The sequence below is a fragment of the Bacillus rossius genome, chromosome 1 (assembly GCF_032445375.1).
Source record: "Bacillus rossius redtenbacheri isolate Brsri chromosome 1, Brsri_v3, whole genome shotgun sequence".
NCBI lineage: Eukaryota > Metazoa > Arthropoda > Insecta > Phasmatodea > Bacillidae > Bacillus > Bacillus rossius.
The window spans coordinates 142,370,205-142,391,690 of record NC_086330.1 but is presented as its reverse complement, the minus strand read 5'-3'; the positions used below and the strand labels follow the sequence as shown (position 1 = coordinate 142,391,690).

At 34.1% G+C, this 21,486-nt stretch overlaps 1 protein-coding gene across 38 annotated transcripts in view; it reads left to right on the top strand.

Moving 5' to 3' along the window:
* Positions 1–21,486, top strand: part of LOC134546235 (protein bric-a-brac 1-like) — a 284,962-nt gene that overhangs the window by 9,825 nt on the left and 253,651 nt on the right. For 37 of the 38 annotated variants that reach the window (XR_010079114.1, XR_010079113.1, XM_063388894.1 and 34 more), the window contains exons 3-4: positions 16,779–16,844; positions 18,921–19,269. Coding sequence is in view for 36 of the 38 variants with exons in the window: in XM_063388894.1 (XP_063244964.1) it covers positions 16,779–16,844; positions 18,921–19,269 (415 nt within the window). In the remaining 2 variants the exon portion in view is untranslated. Of the gene's footprint in view, positions 1–9,111; positions 12,263–16,778; positions 16,845–18,920; positions 19,270–21,486 lie in introns of those variants that run through there. The other variant, XM_063388914.1, reaches the window with a different exon arrangement.

The following is a 21,486-nucleotide window of genomic DNA, read 5'->3' as shown; positions in this document are numbered from 1 at the left end:
GAGTTTTCTACATTTCTTCTGGTGTGCAAATTTGCTCTTTATATGGTCTTTGGAGGTTGGCTCTTGTAACAGATTGTTTAACTGAGCCACCTATACCATCGCAAGCACATTTTCCATGGCTTGTGGCATGAAAAGTCCAGGAAGCTTTTAGACTAAAATCTGCTTCATGAAAACAAAGATTGACTAAACCCTTGAAATTTTTGTATTGTGCAGCACAGCCATCTGTGATGTATTCTACTGTTGTTACTGTTGTTACTGTTGTTACTGCAAATTCTGCTTTGTACGTCATAAACAAAGTTTACATCATGTTTCATGTAATCTGATAAAAATCAAAATGATTGCTGTGAAACAGAGGAACTATCATTGTCTCTGTAATAAACTAGTACTGGATGTAGTGTGCAAGATGCGTATGACTAATGATAACTTTGAATCTCATCTTGAAGGATAAATCCGTAATTTTCAGAAAAATCCATAAAGCAAAGCACTTCGTTTTGGGATACATTTTCTTTCCTCTTTTTTATGTATTCAGATTGTTGCTTTGAAATATAAGAATGAGTTATCAAGGTTTCAAGTTTTCCATTTAAAAGTGTAATGTACTCAGACAATGGTAGGACCATTGTTTGAAGGTGGCTCCGGTCAGTATTTGTCCATTGCTTGAATATTATTTGGTCTTTATCATCATAGTATTCCAGTGTTGTTTTAACTAAATCATTCAATTTATCAGAATTAGGACATTTATCACACATTCTTAACATGCATTTAAAATTGAGGAGAAAGGTGCAATTATATGCAGATTAGAAAATGGAGAATCAAACTCTTCTCTCGCAAAGGAATTTGGCGTGGGTCATTCGACAATCTCAATGTTTTTCAAAAACAAGAACCGGATTAAGCAATCGTTCAATTCAAATGTTCTGAAACCAAAGAGGCTTCGAAAATTGCAACAAGAAAATGTTGATCAAGCTTTAATTCAGTGGTTTAAAATAACGAGAAACAAGGGAATACCTTTCAGCGGCCCTATGCTACAAGAAAAGGCAAATATTTTTGCCACGTGTTTTGGTATTCTCGACTTCAATTGTTCTGCAAGCTGGATCAGTCGTTTTAAAGTTCGACATAACATTGTGGCGGGAAAAATTGTTGATGAATCTTCGTCTGTTGATCAAAATTCAACAACAAACTGGTTGAAGTCTGTGTGGCCGAATGTACGAAGACAATTTTCTGATGATGAGATTTTTAATGCTGAAATTAATTAATGCCGGACAAAACTTTGAAATTTAAAGGTGAGAATTGTAGTGGAGGCAAGTTGTCGAAAGACAGAATAACTCAACTATCATGGTAGCAGCAAATATGAGTGGCACAGAGAAAAAGAAATTGCTCATTATTGGAAAGTCACAAAAACCAAGATGTTTTAGCAATGTCAAATCGTTACCTGTCAATTATGCTAACAATCGTAGAGCTTGGATGACATCAGAGCTGTTTGAAAAATGGCTTCTAAATTGGGATTGTGATTTGGTGAAGAAGAAGAAAAAGATTTTATTGCTGGTTAATAATTGCCCGGCGCATCCAAAAGTTACTGATTTAAAGTCTATAATACTTGCTTTCCTTCCGCCGAATACATCAGTACTACAGCCAATGGATCAGGGAATAATAGGATCACTCAAAACTAATTTTAGAAAAAACATTGTGCTCAAAATGATTAATTGTCTTGATGCTAATGAAAACAACTCTTCTACGAAAATAACGGTGCTAGATGCAATTCTGATGGTTAATGATGCCTGGAATAAAATGTCACAAAGTACCATTCACAACTGTTTCAAACATGCTCTATTCATTGGAAACCATGACGGTTTACCTGTTAAAACAGCAAAACATGAATTTGATGAAGATGACGATGTCCCTTTTATCTTTGTGGTCACGAAACCTAAATTCAGATTCTTTAGCAGCACCGGAAATGTGGGAAGATTATGTTGACATTGATAGTGTTCTTCTCACATCTAAATGCTTTGGTGGAAGATCAAGTGACATTCATTACAAATGATTGTGGATTATTTTCTATTAGAATGTGGTGATTAAGTCATGGCTGTCAAAGGTTTTTCAGGAAATAAAACAAGCATCTTCAACAAAGGGGTCATTGTTATAACACCACAATATCTTCATGATGGAAAATTAGCAGCTGAAGAAGTGATAACTACTTACAGCTTTGCCAGTGTTCAAATTCATGTGGACAGGTGCATTCAACAAAGTAAAATTTTTACATATTACAAAAATCTATCAATTGAACATGTTGACAATATTTTGACACATGTGGGTGTTGTTTTTAGTAAATTTGCAGTCTCTATTATTCAAAAAATTGCATAAAAACTATTTTCAACAATGTAAACATGCTAATGTAATACATGTATTGAATAAACATTATAGGTATTGGATTGGTGGAGATAAGTTAGATAAAAAGAGAAAACAAAGCTAGATGAAAACAGATAAACACAGGTGACTTACAATCTGAATGAATGGCAGTTGTTTTAATTATAATATTTCTTTGATTTTTGTACCTATATTAACAGAAACAAGTGTAGGTTACTAGTTAGTAAAACAAAATGTTTCTTATTTTATCAATGAAATTCTCAACATACATTAAGTCCTTTCTTGCTTCTGTGCTTACATATGATTTTCTACTGTAAAAATACAAATAACAGGTACCAATACCTGTTTTATACATTGTTATCTGACACTGGGTACAAGACATGGTATTAATCTTTAATTTAACATTTTCCTTTTTGTCGAGAAATAAATATTACAATTAATATTTACTACTGCTTCTATTATGCACTTATTACTGCATAAAATGAGACACTTAACTTTTAATAATATTTTGGCCCTCCATCTACTAACTACAATACAATTTGGACTTCCATAAATTCATGAACTATCAGACCACTACGTACACCTATATTCTATAACTAGGAGGTTGTAAGGTTTCCATTGAAGAATGCTGAATATAACAAACACTTAAATTTAATATACACAAAAAGTTTTAAACAATTCAATTCCTTTTAATACTTTACAAATGAAAGTTATTTCTGATATATATTTATTTATATATGAAATGTTACAAAAATTTGTCAAAAAATTATATATTTTAAATGCATCTGTGCTATGTACCAATAATTTTATCAGCAGGGTCATTCCATGTCAAATCAACACACCCATTTTACCTCACCATCTCAGGTTTTGATGAAATTTTGCACATATGTTACCTCCATACAGACTAACAAAAATATAGAATTTTAGAATGATATATCTATCCGTTTTTAAAATATTGCTTTGTAAATTTTCGAAAAAAACACTCAAAAACGCACGACAGGCATATTTTAAAATTACCATAACTCTTCTCCAAATTAAGTTAGAAAGGCGAGACAGGTGTTATTTTGCAGAATTTGGTATGGCCTTTCATGTGATATGTTTTGTAACACAATAATGTCTAGAAAAAAATAATTTTAAAATTTCAAAATAATTTTAAAATTTTGGAAAAAGAGCTTTTTTAATTTTTTTTCAAAAAATTCTATAAAATTTTTTGTACAAATATTAAATTGTCTACAAAGTTTCAAAGTGGAGAGTTAATGGGTTCATAGTAAAATTAATTGAAAACAAAGGCCCTTTTTGTCAAACCTCAGGTTAAATGTTGGCAGCAAAGTAAAGCATAGCAGAATACAGTAAAATCTTGTTGTAAAATACACAAAAAAAAATCAGATAATTATATTCTGTACACTGAAAGCATCTTAAACTGAACAATTTTTTAATTAAATTTTACAGGGAATTTAATTTAAAATGAGAAATACTTTATGCTGAAGTACAATATATGCAAGATTCCCCTGCACAATAATTTAAAATGAGAAATAAATTGAAGAAAGGAAATTAGCACTCACATGTTTGATTGCAGTACTTGAAAAATTCTTCATTGGTTTTTAAAGATAGCACATAAATTATTCCAGTTGGTGTCACAGGATTTACTGTACATATCACATCTGTGAGAGGAATCCATTATACATCTGGTTTCCCTGGATAAGAAAAGGATGGTGGAGAAATGTTACTTTCACTTCATAAATTTCTTCGTTTTTCTTCATAACATAAGCTAGCCACCAGTTCTTGTCATATACAACTTCAGTATAGCCCTTTACGTCTCCTATTTGCGGTTTGTCTAGTGATCTTGTAACAGTTACTTATGATGAATGTGTAGCTCCAGAAAAGATTTTCACAGTAATTTTTGATGTGCTTGAGTCAACAGGTATAAATGCATGATATTGCTGAGTTCCTTGGATGGTAATTGCCTGATTGAAACAATATTTTAAAAATATTTCTGACTCTATGTAATCCTCTTGTGTAGTGAAAGTGAAATTAATACCAGAAATATTTTCTACTGCCCATTCATAAAGCTGGAAAGGGGTCAAAATCTGGTTTTCGTAGGGCCGTTGCAAGCTAGCTTTAGCTGCTAATCTCTTAACCGTACCTCCAACTCCATCGCAAGGCCCTTTACTGTGAGCTGTGGCTGAAAATTGCCATTCAGCTGATATGTTGAAGTCTTGCTTGTGAAAACACAAATTGATGAAATTTTTCTTATTTTTATATTGGGCAGCAGACCCATCTGAAAAGTAAAAGAACTTATGAGGAACTTTTTTAAATTTTGTAATCAATAAAGCAACCATATTTCTTTGAAATGTGTAAACAGCAACTGTATTGTGCTCTAGGCAGTCAGAAATTACAACGTAGTTCAAATGTTCAATTCTTTTTTCTCCTTTATAATATATCACAAACGGGTGAACTGTGGCATGTCCCGTAGTCCAGTGGTAAGTCTGGGCTTCATCTTGTACAACCATATTGTAGTTTTCTGAAAAGTCGGGTGTGATGGCAAATTCAGATTCTTTTAAATGATTCATGAAAGAGGTCTGTTGTTTTACAATAAAGTCGTGGCGGACTAAGAGTGACAGCTTGTCACAGAGTAAATCTATGAAATCTGCTGATGATTTCTGCAGTGTCTCTAAATTGCAACGGTCAACTGAAATCCACTGCCGAAATGTGATCTTTCGTATCAGGTGCTCTTCAAATGACTTCTCAAGGACGGTCCGTATTGCTGTAGTACCAGGACAATATGTACAATGTCCAATATTGCAATCTATTGTGGTGGATTGCATACCATTTTTGGTAGGCAATTTTGTAGGTTTTGAATTCTCCATTTGTTAAATCACATAATCTTGCATTTTCAATCATCAATTTTACATTTTGATGGATTGTACATACACACACTGCATGTGTCCCACTAGAACCCACTAAAATACAATGCTTTGGATGAAGCTCCGCAAATTTTGAAAAACTTATTTTAATATTTGGAAATTTCTCCTTGAATAAAGTGTATCCCTCTTTCAGATTGCACAAAATAAGTCGTTTTGATATTTTTGATTTATTTTTATTAGGTTCAGTGACTGTTATGCGTCTTTAACACCAGGCATCGCTCTACTGACTTCATCATTTTCATAAAATAAATGGACAGCTTCAACTACATCTTCTGATAGGTGTTTGCCTGGTTTAGGGTTAGGACTTTCTAACATTCCTTTTTCAGCCAAGAGTTTTTTTGATTGTCGTACCATGTAGTTTGGCGCATCAAACTCTCGCATTATTTTTTCTAACTCCCCAATTTGTTGGTAAACAGGTTAATATCATTAACTTCTTGCTCCTACTAGTAGAACTCAAGAAATTAGCTTTGAGGTTTTGCAAAACTGATTCCTCTAAATCTTCACCATCATCCTCAGAGAAATAATCTGGCAACTCAAAAAGTTTCCTTTTGATTGTGGAGTCAATTGTTGTAATTTTTCTGGTTGCATAACTTTTTGATTTGAATTTTTTCCTATTAATAGGAAATTCTCCTAGCCCTTGTAGTGAAATATTTAATGAATCAATCACCTCTAAGGATGCAGAAAAACTGGGATCTTTATCAGAATCTGAACTTGATTCGTTATCCTGGTGAGTAGAAGAAGAAGAAGCAGCAGCAGTTTGTAATGTTGTAATTTCTATTATACAGCTATCACAAAATTTTGCTCCCTTTGGCAATCCAGAAAACAAACTGCACATCCAACTAGTAACATTCCTTAATTTTCTTTTTTCCCTAATGTTGTGATTGGTTTTTTTTTTAATGGATTAAAACACTGTAGCTTTAAAAATGATTCACTGAGGGTCATTTATTACCGTAAACTGCCCACCTTTTCATAGGGTTTCAGTCACTATCATGATGAAAACATTACCTATTTAAAAATAAATATCAACATTCTCAATTCAGAATGCTTAAACTCCACTAATAATATAAATCAAATGGTCACTTTTTATATAGGCGTAGCACTGATACTTGTACTAACAACTTTGATACTACATCAGAACAATACAGACTCCTAGCATAAAATAGCTGAAACCACTACTGTACAGTACTCTGAAAGAGCTAGGGGGGAATCCCAGGGCAAAGCAAGGGTATCACAGAGCTAAGGGAATCCCAAGGCAATGCAAGGAGAATCCCAAAGTAAGGAGAATCCCAAAGTAAGGGGAATCCCAAAGCTAGGGAAATCCCAAAGCAAATTGAGGGGAATCCCCAGTAGCTGGATGCTTGTCTGAACTAATCTTTGAAATCCTGTATCAGAGACAAGCAAAGTGTAACACTAGAATTAATTACAATTGTGTTATTAGTGATTTTTAATCAATTTTATGTGTTTATACTTTCAACATAACTTATTATAATTATAAAAATGGTTAAATATCATAATTGGGTAAAGTAAAGTATAAATATGGTTACAATTACCAATTAATTTTACTATGAACCCATTAACTCTCCACTTTGAAACTTTGTAGACAATTTAATACTTGTACAAAAAATTTTATAGAATTTTTTGAAAAAAATTAAAAATGCTCTTTTCCAAAAATTTAAATTTAAATTTTAAAAATTATTTTGAAAATTATTTTTTTTCTAGACATTATTGTGTTACATATCACATGAAAGGCCATACCAAATGCTGCAAAATAACACCTGCCTCACCTTTCTAACTTAATTTGGAGAAGAGTTATGGTAATTTAAAAATATGCCTGTCATGCGTTTTTGAGTGTTTTTTTTTAGAAAATTTACAAAGCAATATTTTAAAAACAGATGGATATATCATTCTAAAATTCTACATTTTTGTTATTCTGTATGGAGGTAACATCTGTGCAAAATTTCATCAAAATCTGAGATGGTGAGGTAAAAATTTCATTAAAAGTGTGTTCATTTGACATGGAATGACCCTAACTTTACAAGTGATATATTATGTTTGTAGATAAACAGTGGGAAAGATAGGTGCTCAACAGATGTGGGAATGTAGAGAGATGCACAAGATACTTCCAGGAAAAATTGAAGAAATGCAGCGTAGAGATTGGGAAAGGAAAAAAAAAAATTAAAGAGGAAAGAACTAACCAAAAATGGAGGTATTTTAAAATTTAAAAAAATATATATACATAACCGAGAAAGGTAAAAGGATGCACAAAAGAAAATTAGATGACAAAACTGCACAGATTGTACACTTCTTTCTCGAAGTTCCCTAGGTAAAGCAACTGTTACGAGTGAAAACTGCAATACCTCATTTGCCAAGGAAAAGTGTTGAGGTTCTTGGAAAACTTGTTAAGACTTTGTCATCAAACAATTATAGTACATTTTTGGATGTAGCAGCGGGTATCAATAATAAAAAAGCATTAGTTCAAATAAAACGAAGAAGTTACTGAAAGAATCAAGTGGTTTTTCATTTGGGTATTCCAAATTCAAATTGTTACGCCCTGAACATGTAGTTCTATGTCTCTTACAGATCAGGATGTGTGTGCATGTAGTTATCATGGAAATGCTATTTATAGGTTCATTTAGGAAGTACCTACAAAACCTAATTTTGTAAGAAAGTGCTTTCACAAACATTTAGGACATAAATAATATTCATTGTGTAGGCAGAGAATGCAATCACAATGGAACTTCAAATTTAGACATTTATTTTGATGACACACAGTTCAATGGAAGTATTTCGTATTATAAGTGGGGAACAGAAAATGGCAGAGTTGTAAGGCAAGAAATACATACAGAAATTGAAGCAGTAAATTTTTAGCTTTATGCACAGTTACAGTATTTTTCCCAGCACAGTTAAAACACTAAACGACAATATAGTGAACTGCGATCTTTAAAAGAAACACTCCCAGAAAACAAAATAATTATTTTGCAAGACTTTGCAGAAAATTTATTAAACATCAGTCTGAAATCATGCAGGCCCAGTGTTATAATTTTCACTGCATTAGTATACTACACATTTGAAGGTCAATTACAACATATTTTCTACGCAATAGTATCAGATTCATCGAACCATAATACAGTGTGCATGAATTCGTTGAAACTATTTTTAATGATTTGAAGACAATACTCATATTTCATTTTGATTTTGTCCACTACTTTTTTGATGCAGCGAGCCAATTCAAAAGCCAATACAAAGTACACCAATCCCTCACTTAGCACGACTAATTCGTTCCTAAAAATGTTCGTGTTAATCGAAATTGCGTATTCTGAAGCATTAGTCCCCATAAATATAAGGCTAAATTATTTAATGTGTTCCAAGATGTGTAGGGAAGTAATCTTTACATAATATAAATGCGTAGAATAATACTTGAAAATGCATATGTCATATCATTTATCTTTTTAAGCCTACCACCGAATACGTTAGATAAAGAAAACATGGCACAGTGTAACGGGAGATAAGTGGTAACATATTGACCGTCAGTCAGCAGGTTGGCTTGCCCGCCCAGGCGTGACCTTCAACACGCGCGTGCGTCTGTCTGCCTGCTGTTGCAAGCAGCTGGATCCTTTGTTATTACGTTTAAAACTTAACAAAATTAAAACACTTTTATGAAATTAAGAACCGGTTTTATATAACTTTAAAACACACAGCCATATGTAAACATTTAATTTGTTATGCACACCTCTTATAAAAGCGGCTATGTAAACAAATCAGTTAACAGATAAACAGATTTAGATTTTCCCTAGAGCACAAACATAACATTAAAATATGTGCAATATGTACATATACAAAACATAAAAGTTAGTTAAATATTTTCTGGGGTGAAATTAACACTATCATCTTGCTTTTTTTTTAAAAAAACGTGTCCAATTTCATCTGCTTTGGTTTCTGTTCTGCCATTATTCCAACTGCAGCTGCACAATTCATCACGGCCTGGTCTGCGGCCGGGCATCAACAGTACGGCCCGGTGTTTGTTTATCTGCGTGCGCATCTCTTTCCCCTCGCATTCCAAACCACTCTTCCCCCCTCGAATTCCATACCTGACGTCGCGTCGTTTCCGAGATTTTTTTTAGCCTGTGGCGATTTCGTGCTAACTGAAATTTACAGACGTGCTATTCGAGACTAGGGCAGTAAAATTTACATCGTGCTAACTGAATTCGCATTAATTGAAGACGTTCTATGCGAGGGATTGGTGTACTGTCCGTGACTGATGGGAAGATCCCTGCCAGGAATGCGGCCGCGAAGAGGAGCACTGACGTCACGAGGGACACGGAGACGAGGGAGTGTGTGATACTGTGCAAAGTGAAAACATTGACTCGACTCAACTAATACAATACAATGTTGGTTCTTAGCACCATGAAATAGATGTATAGAAGTATCCGAAAAGGTATTCACTACATGTGTTTACTTAACAAAGAATTCCTAATCATTTGTACAAAGCGATAACACAAAATAAGGCATGCTTCTACACTTTTCACATGTTTCAAAGTACAGCTACGAAAGTTATAGTAAGACATGAACTCACCATTAATGCTCGATTCCAGTTTCACAGACAGAAGTATGTAAAAGTCGTGTGTCGAGGGCCGCAAGTATGAATATACAATATGCAGTTGACGAAACGTCTATATTGTAATATTTGTTATTGTATACCGGTGTTTACATAATTATGGTTTTTCAGACATAAATAAAATATATCACTTCACTCTTTTCTTAACACTTTTCCAACGGCCGCGCCAGTTCTGACTCAGAATCAGTATTATCACTCGGCACTGCAGCACATGATGACTCTTCACTATCAGTTTCAGAGTCGCTGTCGTCACTATCCAAGTTAACAATAATACTGTCTATCACGTCCGGAATAATTCCATCCTTCTTCCAATATTCTTCCTCGACGTGCTGCACGTGTTCAAGAAATCCCGCCCAGTCTTTCGTCACTGATGAAATTGAAGCTTCTATCAAGTCTTTAAGTTTTGTAAGTGATAAATTGCCAGTGACATTCTTCTCTCTAACTAGTCTCTTAATTTTTCCCCATGCTAACTCGATTGCGTTTATATCACACATGTAAGGAGGCAGTCTGAGTACTGTGTGACAAAACTGATTGATTTTACAGTCTATTCTGTATGCTTTTTCTTTGAGCTTATGCAGTTCTACAAGCTTGTACAAATCTACTTTGCGCATGCTCTCGTATTCAACCCCGTTGTTCTTCAGCCACAGCATAATGTCGTTTTTTACTGCATACTTGGACGGGACTTTATTAATCTCCATACTATGATATGGAGCATTGTCCATCACAACTACAGCATTTGGTGGAAGATTAGGCAATAACATTTAGTCTATCCATTTTTCAAAATTTACATTATTCATTTGACCATGGTAATCTCCCGTGGCAGTTCCTGCTTTATAAATAAGTAATGCATTAGGAATGAATCCATTCTCAGTACCTGATGCAACAAAATAAGCCTTCTACCTGCACTAGCATTTGTTTGAACTCCGAATTCATCTTCATGCTGCCAGCATTTAGAAACAGTTAAATTACTGTCTATCCAACTTTCATCTAGATAAACAATATCTCTGCCAACTTTGCGGTAGTGTCGTATTTTGCGAATGTAGTCATTACGCCATGTCACTATGTCCGCTCTTTCGAGTATTTTTCTCTTAGACCTGCACTTCCTCCACTGAAATCCCATGCTTCTGATCAAGCGATGTAGCGATCTTGGTCCCCATGGAAACTCTATTTTGTTCTTGATTATAGGCAACAATTTTGGGACTGTTGAAATTTTCTTCTCACGAACATAAAAGTAATGTATTCTATTTCTAATAACGCATCTATTGAAATCATCCTCAACCATGGTAATGTGTTTTCGCCAATCACTTAGGTTTTTAACAGGTGTTGATAAAGAACTGTTACTATTAGTTGAATTGCGTACTTTGTTCTCCTTTATTATTCGTTTCACCGTTGGTTCGCTTATACCTATGTAATGAGCGGCTCGACACGTTGCTTGAATCAAAGGAAATGCTAGGACACCTTCTTTAGCTTCATTGTCACACTTCTCAATAACCGTACTTATAATTTCGTGTCCTTCACTGTGTATCACAATCTTTTTAGTTCCACTAGAAGCCATTGTCGAAATAAAGATTGCAATTTACAGTGGCCACATTAACACAGTTTAAAATAAAAGTACTAGCTAGTGGTGCACCGATGCGGATACCGATGAATCGTAATCGGCGATTATGGGTACTTTCCGATTAATCGTAATCGGCGATTATCTTAACGATTACTTTGCCGATTATTTACGTCCTGGCGTAAAGTAGGTTATTACGGTGTACTATTTTGTTACACGTTTTAGGACGAAATACGGTAATATTTGTATATATTACAAAATTCATCTAACTCCGTCATATCATAATTACAGATATTTCGTTAAGTTTAATAAATCTCATTGCCTCTAACGATAAAAAATAAATTTTTCCTACACGTTTATTTACGTTTTGTCTTTTGTTCTGTCTTTTGTTTAGTGGCCTTGTACACTACCTATAGCCAGAGACGTAAAATAGATGGCACGCAATCAAAATACCACAAACAGTTGCAGTGGATTCTATGATAATCGATCTTTTCGAGTCGTAGTAGCGGTTAAAAATCGTGGTCCCGATACCTTCTAGTTTTTATCACTGCGTTTTACAAACTTGTTATGGGCGTCTTTGGTAACATTATCCGTTGTGTTATTTGTATGTGACGTGAAAAGTGAAAAAGTATTTATAATTTTATATATTCAGTGAACATAAATAAAATACATGTGCTAGAATTGGTTTTTAGTCATTTTTATATATTTATTGTGAGATGGCGAGTAGGGAGAAAAAAAAGTAAAGTGTGGAAACATGTTTCTATAACCTCAAGTGAACAAAATAAAGCAGCATGTTTACATTGTTAAACGGTAATTTCTTGATGCAACCTTATGTGATAGTCAATAATAATGCTAGTTTTCCGCAACAAAAACTTACCCATTGTAAATTACAATTATTAGACTGTAGTTCAAGTTGTTTACAATAACAAATATAAATAGAAGTTAATTTAATTTACACTTTGCAATGACTTAATAGTGTATTTTATATATTTTTATACTGTTATTATAACCGTTTTCTCAATTTTACCTAATCTTGTTATTAAATTCACATGGGAATAAAAATTTTTGTGTGCATTATTACACTTAAAAAAATTTCTTCATTATAATCGGTAACTGAATCGGTATCTGCCGATTATTGCTCTCATAATCGGTAATCGAATCGGTAATCGGTAAAGTCATATCGGTGCACCACTAGTACTAGCAATTATAGTTGTAACTTAAACAAACGTTTAGGTCTACTTGTCTATACAAAGATTAGCATTCACGTGTTAAACTGAGAGCACATTTCAAATCAAACTCAACATTTAGAGAAGAACACTGATGTTTGCGCGCAAGACTTCACACTGCTCAGGTGACAATCAAACAACTGCCGTCCCCCCCTGTTTTCCGGGAAACCCGATCGCCAACACCCCTACCTCCCCATACCCGTGCTGGGGATCTTCCCATCAGTCACAGACAGTATGTGCTCTTCTTTTCCATGAAGACGACTTTGGCTTTCCAGCTGACCACAGTTACTCTGAAACGTCCCATGGTAAAGGGCCCATGATGGTGTTGATGGAGAAGTTAAGATCTGAGCTTCAAAAAAAATTGTAGTAAATGGAGCTCAAGATTTTGCAAAAAGCTGCTGCCAAATGAGTAAAATCTATTATTATATTGTTTGTTCCTGAAAATAAAATACAAGATATTCCATACAAGCTAAAGCATTGTTGGGAAAGTTGTCTTCCAGTGCTTGGACTCTTTAAGTTTCACTAAGTGATGCCAGCTGAAAATGGCAATAGTGCTTTGTTGTTAATGAATTAAGTTTTTTCTGGATGGGAGAGTAACGGTGCATGTTGTGAAATTATTAAGAATGTTAACACTATGCTGTCAGGAAACTATGAAAATCTTCCAGGGACATCGTCACAAGATAGTAGTAGTTTGGAAGTTGAAAGCTCTAAACTAAGTCAAGGAAAATTTGTGCTATGCAAAGTAATTTCTGAGACGAACTCCGTGTTTCGTTACATGTGTATAATTAAAGAACTATTGTCTCCAAGTGATTTTAGTGCAATGGAGTTGAAGGCTATAGACAACAAAGAAAATATTTTAAGGCTAATGAAATCAATATATTTACAGTTTCAAGAAATTATGTGTTGCTTTTACTCCGTGATCCATGAATGGAATGTTGACTTGGTAGTGATAGGGTTATTTACAAGTTTAACTCTCCTATTGATGTAAATTAAGTTTAATTTACTTCTAACATTTGTTTGTTCATTTTGTTATGTAATATTATCAATTTATTAAGCCCTTGAATTTTTAAATAATATGTGAAAAAATTTCCTTCCGTGACCGTACCTGAAGTGTTTGCATAACTGAAATATGTAAGTAAACAAAACTATACAAATTTATTTTTGTATGTAAAATGATCTACATGCTTGAAATGTTAAATTGTTAATTTGGTGTTCTGTTTAGGGATAAAAAATGCAATTTTACATTGAATGGAGAACAGTATGTCTTTTTTCTGTTCTTCCATGATGTTAAAGATTATAATTTTTATAAATTAATTCTACATATATTAAAAAGCAAACCTGATGTCAAATCATTCCTATCAACTCACATTTTCTTGCAAAACATTTTCCTAACTAATATTTTGAATACCCAGGAAATTATTATGATTGAGCTGTTAACATGCCATCCTTCCGTAACAAAAAAATACTGTGGCCTGACCCCCCTCCTTTACCATCGGTGATAAACATTACTTAGAATCTGCAGTAAAAGCTTAATAGCGATGAATTTGTTTTTATTTTTATAATACCTGCTAGCAACCCGCCCCGGCTTCACACGGGTAGCAGAGCATATACGCGTACATTTTTTTTTCTGTCGTTGTATAGTATTAGCCTGTTGCGTCGAACATGTGGGTAATATTAGCATTAATAACTTCTGTCGGATTATGAGTAAAAAAAATGTTTAGATGTTACACGTGACCGGGCGACATACAATTGGCTGTGTGAAAAGCATTGAGTGGGAAAGTTAATTCCAGCAACTTTCAAAGTTTGACCTTGTGCTTTATTAATAGTCATTCCAAATGCTAATTTAATTGGAGATTGGAGCTGTTTGAACTGAAAAGGCAATTCTGAGGGTATAATCTGTATTCTGGTATCAAAACATTTTCACCAGTTCCATAGCCAGTTAATATCGTACATTCAATCAAAAAAAAATTCATTTAACTATTTTGAGTCTCGTATCGGTTCACAGTTTAGGTGGGTTTAAATTTCTTAGTAATGCATTAGGTGAACCTACTTTTAATATTAATTTGTGAGATGGTTAATGTACTGCCTCCTCCCTATCCACGACTGTGTCAACTGAGTAGTAGATTTGAGATGAGACTTTAATATTTTAAAGAATTGAATCATTAATTTTATTATCTTGCTCATTTGTAGGTGATAGTATATATAGCCCTTTCTTGAAACCCATTTAGTTTCTTCGTGGTTATGTTACTAATATCAAGATATACCTTTTCAATCAATTCCTCCACAGTTTGCACCAAAACACATAGATTATTACAATTGATTTTGACATTAATGGCTTGTAATTCACCATTACCTACTTGGAGTAAGTCTTCAGAAAATTGCCTATCATGGTCTAAGGATAAATGGACGTCACATTTCATAGACGACTCTCGAACTCTTTGGGAAGCATGTCTCTCACTGTCCAATGATAAACGGACGTCATGTTCCACCGACGACTCTCATGCTCTTTGGGAAAGATGCCTTTCACGGTCCAATGATAAACGGCCTTCCCTCTCTTCATCATTTTTGTTAATTCGAAACAAACTTAAGTCTTTTGGCAGTTGACGAACTGCATTCTATATTCGAACTTCGTCGAGGCATGATTACTTGGTGTGAACCTAAAAATATTACAAAACAAATCAGAAATAATTCACTCAAACAAAAGTAGGTTTACAGTTATAAATTTTAATCTGAAAATAAGTACCTATCTACCTAAAGAAAACACATTAAAAAAAAGGATATCCACTTCCTAATTGAAAAAAAAATGCATACAACAATTGTAACCAACTATGAACATAAAAATGTATGTATAATACTTAAATAATAGACAACGCGCAATGAGTCCACTCGCTTCGAAAGTCAGTTTACTATAGGGAAACACGCACTTTACTGCTCGCTGAAAATTAAACTAATGGTCTCAGTCAACATATTCAACAATCATCATCATAGCTGATGATCGCTTAGCTGGGTTTATTTTCTGTTTTTGTAGTTGCGTTAACTGCTGTTGAAGGGTTAGTGATAGAAAAAAAGTAATGGCTTTGGTGGCAATAGAGAAATTACACTCACAGGTTGTATGTATACCAGATTATAGTTATTGAGATTTTTTTGAAATTATACTGTAGCAAAATAAAAAAAATAGGCTATAGCACTCAGGGACAATTTAGCTTCATATTAGTGAAAGAATTGTTAGAATTGTATCAGTATTTTCAGAGATTGCCTAACCTAAAAATGAAAACGGACAAAAGGTATCGCGATAAAAACTTAAAAAGATACCTAACCTAAAAATGAAAACAGACAAAAACAGAATGGAATATAATATAAAAAAATATATGAAAAAGTAGAATTAGAAGTAAGATAAGTAACATGACAAACTATCGCTCAAAGAAAAAGCAAGGAACAATATAAACTTAAAATGTAATACAATTACAATGTTATTAAGTTAGAAATAAACAAAGATAAATAAACTGTAACAAATCAATGTTTTTAAGGAATTATCAGTCATGTCAGTAGGCCGAGTTGTTGGTGGCCATAGAAAATGACACTCATTGTTTGTATGTCTGGTGGGCATAAAGAAATTACACAGAGTGTATGTCTACCAGACGGCAATCTTACATTAAAAACATTTCCACATTCACAGCCAATCTACACAAAACCTTTAATGAATTATACACTTGAACCTTCCTCATGAATCACACCATCAATTGGTTAAAACCGTATGAAAATCAGTTCAGTAGTTTTTGAGTTTATAGAGTTTAAACAGACAGATGCAGCAGGAATACTTTCTTTTATAATATAGTATATTGACTTTTCTTTCAAACTGATTTTTAGAAAACATGTTTTTAATTTTGTATGCAAAAATTTAATGTTGTTAAGTTTCCATCATTACCAGGAATGCAGTAAAAAAAAAAACTAATTTGTTAGCATGTATTTCAGTGTTAAAAACAATTCAGAAAAGCCAGACTAAGAAACAGCTTTAAGAATTTAATTACCAGTAACTGTTATATTCTAATTCAGAAATTTATCATTTTGTACCTGAAGGCATCTTTTTATTTAATTTTCAGGAACACATGCCAATACCAAGCAAGACAGTCACCACAAGTCTTGCTTCGCAGAGTGTTTCAGACAAGGTGAGTTTTACTTTTAGTGATAGTCAATGGTTAGTCCAGTTCATAAGTATATAACGCAGGCATGTATCATGCCACTTTGAAATACAATGTTCATAGGGACAAGATTATGTGGTGAGTTTCGATAAACCTAAATAATACAGAAAAGCATGTCAATACACTATATAACAAAAAAAAAAGGAAAGATAATACACCACAAAGCACCAAATTTCAATTAAAATAATGAAATATTAATCACTATTTTAAATAAAAACTTAAAGCAAATAACAGTTTATTAAATTTAATGATAACATTTATTTAGTTAAGAAAATTTATATACTAAAAAGACTGGAAGAAATTTTTTTTTTTTTTTAAATCTTGCAACTGTTATTAGTAACTCAAATTTACAGTATGATGTTAATACATTTTTTAAATACACAAATACTTGCAGATTTATTTTTATAGATCCAAATGGCTGGACGTATTTCTTACAAATCATATTTATTGTAAAAAAAATCATGCAGTCAGTCAAAATGACACTGTTTTGGTGAAATAAGCTCACAGGACAAACGACCAGTCACCCCTGGAGAAATCATTACAAGCATAATTTAATACTGTGTAACTCCGTATCTGGACTTGATAGCTGCCTGGATTTGGTTAGGAAGTGAGTCCACGTGGTTGTGCAGGTATGTTGCATCCAGGTTAAGCCACTCGCTGAGGATTTGATTGCGCAATTCTACCAAAGTGTGGGGATGCTGATGCTGCATGTTACCCAATGTTCCAACATATCCCACAGATTTACAACGGGGTTCAAGACAAATGATTTTGCAGGTCAATCGAGATGTAATAGGGTGGGGGAGTTTAGATAAAACCAGTCACATATGTGTCCAGCCTGATAAAATTTGCAGTTGTCATCTTGAAAAATTGTGGTATACTCATCATGCAGATGTTGACTGAAAGGCAACGCCTGATCATCCAGAATGTTTAAATAAACACGCTGGTTCATGGTAGTAGTCACCGTAGTGAGTAGGTCCAATCCACGATACGAAAACACCTCCAAAACATTACAGACCCACTACCGGCTTGAACCTGACCTTGTACACATCCAGGATGAAATGCTTCATTTGGCCTTCGATGCACTCATTGACGTGCGTCATTGGAATACAGGCAAAAACGTAATTCGTCAGACAACATTACGTTCTGCCAGCCAGCTACTGTCCACGTTCAATGATTTCTAGCCCATTGAAGACGCACACCTTTATGTGCCTCTGTGAGCAATAGCCTCTTGCGAGGTGACTTGACTCCAAATGTTCACTGCATGCAGTTCTTGTTGCAATGTTCTCTCGCTAACAGGTTGGGATGGACCTTCATTCACTGACTGCAGCTATTCCTGTCGGGTTTGGAAACAATTTTTTTTTTCACAAACCGTGAAACGCAACTCTGGTTCCTCTCAGTCAGGATCTTTTTTCTACCACAATTCTGACATGTTTCATGACCACTTGTAGTAGACCACTGATTAGACACGTTGAACAGACAACTGCGAAATACCAACAAATCCAGCAACTTCATGCACCGTATGGCCATGGGCACAGCCAACTAAACCTGATTGCTCTTTTTGCCACTCTACCCATGTTGACATACACTGTCCACTTAAAATATCAATGTGTCACTGATTGCTACTGCCTTATTCTCATGAAAAGGTGGTGTACTGTGCGGTTGAGCACGGGACTTTTTCGCTGTGCCATCTGTACAGGCTTAACGGTCCATTGGTTTGTGTGCACTAGGGTAACTAAATTTTTGTCAGTTAAGCATAATTGGAGTTAATTGTTGTATTAAATGCTATCTTTATTAATGAACAGAATTTATTTAAAAAAAAAAACAACTGAGTTCTCCTGTTTTAAATTGAAATTGTCTTCAAAATAAAACCATAAAATCTTGTCTGTAAATATAAGTAACTGTATAAGTAACTGTAACTCAAAAAGGCTCAGAAAACAAAAATTTTCAATTTTTAACAAGTTTAAAATGTATATAAATTTTGGCTGCAATGTGGTTTTAGTGAGAATTCATAGTGTTGTGATTTTGATTTTTTTTTCTTTCAAGCCACTACCACAGGCCCCCAAGAGGGAGCGCCCAGTGAAAGCCTTACCACAAGAAGTGGCCCCACAGTCTTTCAAGCGAGTGAAGCACGAGCCCTCGTCGGAGAGTCCGGGTGCGTCCACCCACCCACCTGTTTCACTACCCGTGGTGCCCGATCCAATCCCGCAGCGTCTCGTCAACTCCTCCTCCAAAAGCGAACCACAGCGCACGAAAGAAATAGAGCACGTGGAGCTCACTCAACCCAAGATGGAGCTGGTTGAGATTGAGGACTCTGATCCAGAGGAAGTGGATAATGGCGATGACTTTTCTTTCTTTGGCGGCGAGAGCAGTCAGTCCTTCCAAGACACCTCAGGTGAGTCTAGTGCAGTCATCAATCTCTGAATTTTTTTTTTACAAATATTTTAATATTATTGAACCAATTAAACTCAAATTTTTGGCATGAGATTAATATTATTCATATTTTTATTAGGCTGCAAGTTAACATATTTCAGTAGTGAAGTGGCTGTGGTCTTTAAAATTCTTTATTTATATAGAATATGTATTTTTTTCAATACATATTTATTTTGCATTAAAATTTTAGTAGTCAAGTTCTATTTACACACAAAAATATTTATTTCTTCAATCCATTGAAACATATGAATGCATTTCAAAGATTGTATTCAGTGAAAATTGAAATTAATCATTATAAGGTATTTCACATACTATTTAAGTACTTGAACCATTTTAGGTTCTGTGTTATATTAATTATTTATTTTCTTTTGATAACATGATTATTTATGGATAGTTTTTTCCCCTAAGAAATGAAATGCTTCTTGACTTAAAATGTAATAATTAATTTTAGAGTTTATTTTTTTGACATTAAGGCTTAATTTTAAAGTTAATTGAACTAAAATGAAATTATATTTAAATAATTGTAACATTTAATAACCACTAACTTAAGAAAATAAACCATACTGTAACTGGAATGGTATGTTAGGATACTAATACAGATGTTTATAAGATTATGTTATACAGCGAAACCCCTTATTTACGTTACAGTTATTTACGTTACAGTTATTTACGTTTTCCCGTTATTTGCACTATATTCTTCAGGTTCCGTTTAGTTCCCATTTAGTCCAATACAATACTTTCCGCGAATTACGTCTCAAATATCGAATCCATCCCGCTATTTACGTCACGTAACAACCATTAACAACTTGGTGAAATCGCCATAAATGATGAAACTGTAAAAGAATTGTCCGAGAATAAACATATGAAACGCGTCAAAGATTGCGTTCATATCGAAAACCACAACAAACACATTACTAGTACTTTATTTACTCTATGGAATTGCCGTTGCCGTGTCCTACTGCCACGGGAAATGACCTGCCGTGACTATATATTATGCTGATGTATTTTCGATCGAAATTATATCCTATTCGTGCAGAAACAACACTTGAGCTAATCGAACGTAAAAAATAAAAAAAAACTCGACACTGAAGGCCTTGTGTTTACATTTATTTATATTTTATATCAATAAAATAATAATTAACACACAATATATTTGCTCAAATAAAAAAAAATACCGTGGGTACTTTAAGTGTAGATAAGATTAGCTAGTAGGCCTAAAAACATCGTGAAAAACGTGATGCTTATAGTCGGCAATGAACGTTTTAAATTCGTAAATATACATTTTATAACATGAAAAGTAGCTTTTATTTCTAAACATGTAATAATTAAAGCCTAGGCGTGTAAAGTTCCGAGTAATAATAGCAGGAGACAATCTAAAATGTACTAGAGAAAAATGTAAACTCACGAATCCACGAATGTATAAAATGTAATGGGAATATTACATGGCTGATTGTAAGTTCTGATACTGTATTTATGTCAATTCTTAGCCAAAATACTGGTACGAGACGTAAACTTCACAAGATGAAATGAGCGGAATCTTGGTAACTGTTTTATACGTATTTTATAATTTCAGAAGTATTATACAGTTGACGCATATTTTTTAACTAACCATTTATTTCTGGGGATCATAATAATTAATTATTGGTATCAAGACATCAAGATCAACGTAAACTTGAACATGTCACGGCAGCGAGAAAACTGGTGCGTATACCAATAAACTGGTATTAGAACTGGACAAAACTGGTACACAGGAGGTTGAGCTAAGCTCGCATCTATTGGCTGGCTGCTGATGGAAGGTCACGAGTCTGGGCGGAGCATTGAGTGAGTTATACTGCGCATGCGCAGCTCAGAGAACAGAGAGAGCCAGCCGGCGGCTACGCCGCGCCGTAACAACAGCTGATTTAGTACAATGACCTTTCTCTGCGCACGGCGCGCTATTGACGGTAAATTTCCATCAATTTGCGGCCTTTTTTAAAAAAAATTTACTGTGGCGCAATGTGTTATGTAGCCCGTATTTGTTCAGAACGCTGCAAGATGTGACTATTTTAATTAACTTTAACGTATTTCTTACTTTTCCCTTTATTTACACTTTCCCGCTTTCTACAATTTTTTACTTTGTCCCCATGAAAAGTGCAAATAAGGGGTTTTGCTGTATTTGATAATTTTGGTTTCATGTAGT